We start from the raw sequence: 4,152 nt of genomic DNA, 5'->3' as shown, positions 1-4,152 counted from the left end.
GCAAAATTTGACAACTTTTGCAGGCGTACCAGAACTTTTTTTGGGCTTTAATGAAGTAGAGAAAGGAGTACTTACTGTCGAAGTCAAGGAAACGGATGCAAACAACCGGATAGGATGAAATATTTTCAGAGTTGTTTTAACATTCCTGGATGATGTTGATGGGCGAACGTCAAAATGTAAGGACGGAAATATCATGTAGTCCCACTCCTTTACAATTGTTGTTGTAATTCAAAATCCCGGGTTGTGGGTCTTTACTGTTGTTATGACGACGAGGGGAAGCTATTTTGCACTCTTGCGCAAAACCCATGCGCGGAGCGCGTAACTCTACTTTGCGCGAGCCATGGAGCAAAATAACAATAAATGCATTTTTTGCGTCATAATAGGGTACGCGGTTTTCTAAAGTCTTATCGACATCATACGACCAGGGGGAACTATTTTTAGGGATTGACCAATCAGCGCGAACTTCCGGTGTCGCAACTCTATCTATCAACCCGCTCTGCGTCTTCCTATGTTGACCACCAACATAATTGACATATTACCCTAGAGTTGCCAGCTACCCATAAATACACCCGGGTCGAGAAAAACATGGTGGGTCAAAACATTTTGTCCAAGGAAGTAAGAGCTGGGCTTGATTCCAACTGTCGAATTCGGGTCCGCCGATCGGGAGTCGGGAGTCTTTACCCACTATATGCCACTATGCCACTACGCCACAGCGCCCCCGGGTACAGAGAAATATTTGAAGTACTTATGTAGTAAGAAGCAAAAGAAACCGAGGGACCTGCTACATAGAAAGAGCATACAAAAGCATATTTGAACTATGTACATACTATGTTGCTCTGTTATTTACGCAGCGAACAACTGTGCTTAAACCTGTGATCACCTACAGACTAAAGGTCAACGATTATGAATATGTTGATATGTTCAGACTTATGATATGCCTCACAAGGACTTATACATGCAAATTAGTTTAGTTGATAGTTCCTTGCATATCTTCGTTCCATCTGCACACAAATATCTATTTTTTTTTCTTTTGTAACGTGGAAATGAAACCCCATATCATAATCTCTTCTTTCATGTCAATCATGAAGAGATGTAGTCGCTGCAGAGCTGCGATAACTACCCGACGGCGATTTCTAGAGGTGATTAACTGTGCCCGCAGCTGTAAATCTCAACCCAGTATCTCTTGGGAATATTAATACGTATGCAGCATTGTCCATTGTGAGGTCACAAAATGATAGCCTCAACTATTAATAAAATCCGTCCCATGATCAGTCAATGCAATTTCAGAAAAATAAAAGAGCTGTACATGAATTTCTCGGTATCTGGCCCAGGTAGGTTGGGTGAAATATTAATGCACTGATCAAACATTCGGGAAAATTCCTCATGGTAAGAGAAAAAGACTCCTTTGCGGCAATGATATGACATTGTCATCTGAAACTTCACCAAGGAATCTTGATAGTGAGTATATACATTGGCTGGAATGTTAGAAATGAAAAGGCATACCATCATTAATTCAATTATGAATGCTCATTAATGACGTAGGTTAATGTAGAGGACCGAAGTCTCGAGACAATTATCTAAAACAGTATTATATTGTATAATCTTAGTGAAAGGTCACAGTTCAAGATCAGAGGTCACTGCACCTAGGTGACAAGGTCATTTTTGCGATATCGTCTGCTAGAAGTGCCCTGTTGCCATATCGTGTGGTAAAATGTTAAAACATGAGTATCTGACATCACAAGGGATGACATTAGATTTATGGCATCTCTATTGCACCCTCCAATCGACATATTAAGCAGACCACGTGTTGGAACAAACCAATTATGCCTTCCTACTGAAGTAATGGGTAAAACTTGTCTGAACTCGTTACTGCGGTCTTTGTGGGTGAGAATTGCACTACATGTCATATTTCTTTGGTCGTTTAATAATCAGCTTTTGGGTAGTACTTTTAGTGTTATTCGAAGCAGTTGCCATAGATTATATGCTCAGGGGAGGGATGATTCCAAAGTTAAATCTTGTGTTCTTAGAAATCTCATGGGTATAAGATCGCTCTCTTTGACATTGTTCACAAATATGGGTAAGACCTGTGCTTGTAGACATTAGACACTATTTATTCTTCTAACAACTTTATTTCTTCCAGGCCGAAAATACTTCAAATGGAATAAAAGACGCCTCAACCGATATGACCAAGGACGTCACTATCGAATCCATGATGACGTCAGAGGAAGGATTTCGTTTTGTACGCGACATTCTAGGTGTTACGTCACCTGAAGACAAGATGATCTCTGACCCAAAAGGGCTCCTAAATGATATTGTATGTTCCTGGCAACAAATCATCCCATATCAAACAATTCGCAGCATAGCCACGCCCAGCAAAGACAGGCATCGACCGAAACTTTCGGAGATCAAAAACGATATATTGGCAAAATATGGTGGTCGCTGCTACCATAATAATGTCGGATGCTTCATGGTAATAAAAGCTCTTGGTTACCACGCAACCCTGGTACCAGGTGATGTCCTTGGTCTGAAAAGCGGCCATGTGGTAATCATAATCTACAACCTATCTGGAGAAGGTAGCAAGCACATGGCGGATGTGGGCACAGGCGGCTGGCCGACATTCCAGCTGATCCCGCTGGATTTTGAGAAGGAATCCCCCGAATACCACGAGTCCTTCTCGCGCTACAAGTTTGTACGACGAGGTGACCTCATCTTACGACTTCACAACGCTGAAAACGACTCAGCGGGAGCGGATTTCTTCAAGAAAACCTTGAGGGACGGCTGGTACACTTATTCCGAAATCCGCCATGAAATGCCAGTAGACGTTTCCCACTTCGATGACGTAATGTCGATGTTGTATACCACGATTTCGGAGGACAGCACACTTCTCAGACGTATTTGGTGCATAGCTTTTCCTAACCGGCGACTCCTTTCAATCAGAAACACAACCCTCTTGATAGAGAACGAAGAAGGCAAGGTGCAGAAAACCTATTTCCGGTCACGTGAAGAGATGATCGCCACTTTCTCTCGCTTCTTTCCTCAGTTTAGTGAAGAAGTGTTGAAGGCTGCTATGGATGATGGAAATATCAAACTTGACTTCAACAGAAAGTAGCCTCCGATGTTTTTCAATAATTGTAAAGTGAAGCATTATTACGAGTGGATTTGGAGCAGTCGCTGCTGGCATGGAGTGATGCGAATTGTATACATATCTACACTGATGCTAGCGCTAGTCATTACCGCCTTAACCTGTTGAGGACGAGTCCCAGGTGTACCCAGACACGTTTTCATTGAAAAATGAGTGTTGTAGCAACTCAGCTCCTCCCATCCACCCCCTAAAAAAAGATAATCTTCCAAAGAATGAGGAAAATATTCCCTAGAGAATGATAAACAATATGACATAAATCAGATGAATAATTTGGTTCATCGATCGAAGGGCGTCGCTCCGTGGCAACCGACATTCGATATCTGGGCTGTCTATTTTTTGTCAAGTTTCTGAATTATTTTTCGTTATTACCTGGGGATACTTACCAAAATGGCAGAAATACAGGTAAAGAGCAATCTGGCCATTTTTCTTGTGATTTTGGTTTTCACTGTGGAATTCGGGACTGGATTTGAAACTGAAACTTGGATACACCCTATTGGGTTAACATACACACGGGGCGACCTGCTCGACCTTGGGAAACGCCTGCAGACGCTAATGTGCCTGAGGAATATGAAAGGTTTCCCCCGAAATCAAACCATGCAAGAGGGGTAAGCGCGGTGGAGTCCGTGTCCGGGTGAGAAGGAGAGGCTTCAGACTCCCTCTCCCTACTGTCATACTTGGCAATGTTCGTTCCATAACCAATAAAATGGATGATCTTCGAACATAGTGTACTTATATAAATGAATATAGAGAGTCGTGTTTACTGGCCTTCACTAAAATGTGGCTCAGTGAAAACGTCCCCGACAGTGTGGTTGTAGTGCCAGATTTCTCTCTGGTCAGGGCTGACAGAATGACAGAATAGGGGAAAAGGAAAGGAGGAGGTTTATTTCTGTTCATCAATCAGAAATCGTCCATTAATTGGAGAGTATAAAGGAGTCAAATATGTTTCCTGGACATAGAACTACTTGCGGTCGGCCTGCGGCCATTTAACCTTCCCAGAGAGTTCCCACAAA

At 42.5% G+C, this 4,152-nt stretch overlaps 1 protein-coding gene across 1 annotated transcript; it reads left to right on the top strand.

Annotated features, from left to right (window-relative positions):
* Positions 1 to 585: 585 nt before the first annotated feature.
* On the top strand, positions 586 to 3,109 carry LOC140244472 (uncharacterized). The gene is made up of 2 exons (XM_072324107.1): positions 586 to 615; positions 2,141 to 3,109. Exons 1-2 carry the CDS (start codon positions 586 to 588, stop codon positions 3,107 to 3,109), a joined length of 999 nt encoding a protein of 332 aa, XP_072180208.1.
* Positions 3,110 to 4,152: the final 1,043 nt, after the last annotated feature.

Source organism: Diadema setosum, chromosome 21 (genome assembly GCF_964275005.1).
Source record: "Diadema setosum chromosome 21, eeDiaSeto1, whole genome shotgun sequence".
NCBI classification, from domain to species: domain Eukaryota; kingdom Metazoa; phylum Echinodermata; class Echinoidea; order Diadematoida; family Diadematidae; genus Diadema; species Diadema setosum.
The sequence above is the reverse complement of the archived record's forward strand: the minus strand, read 5'-3'. Positions and strand labels throughout refer to the sequence as shown.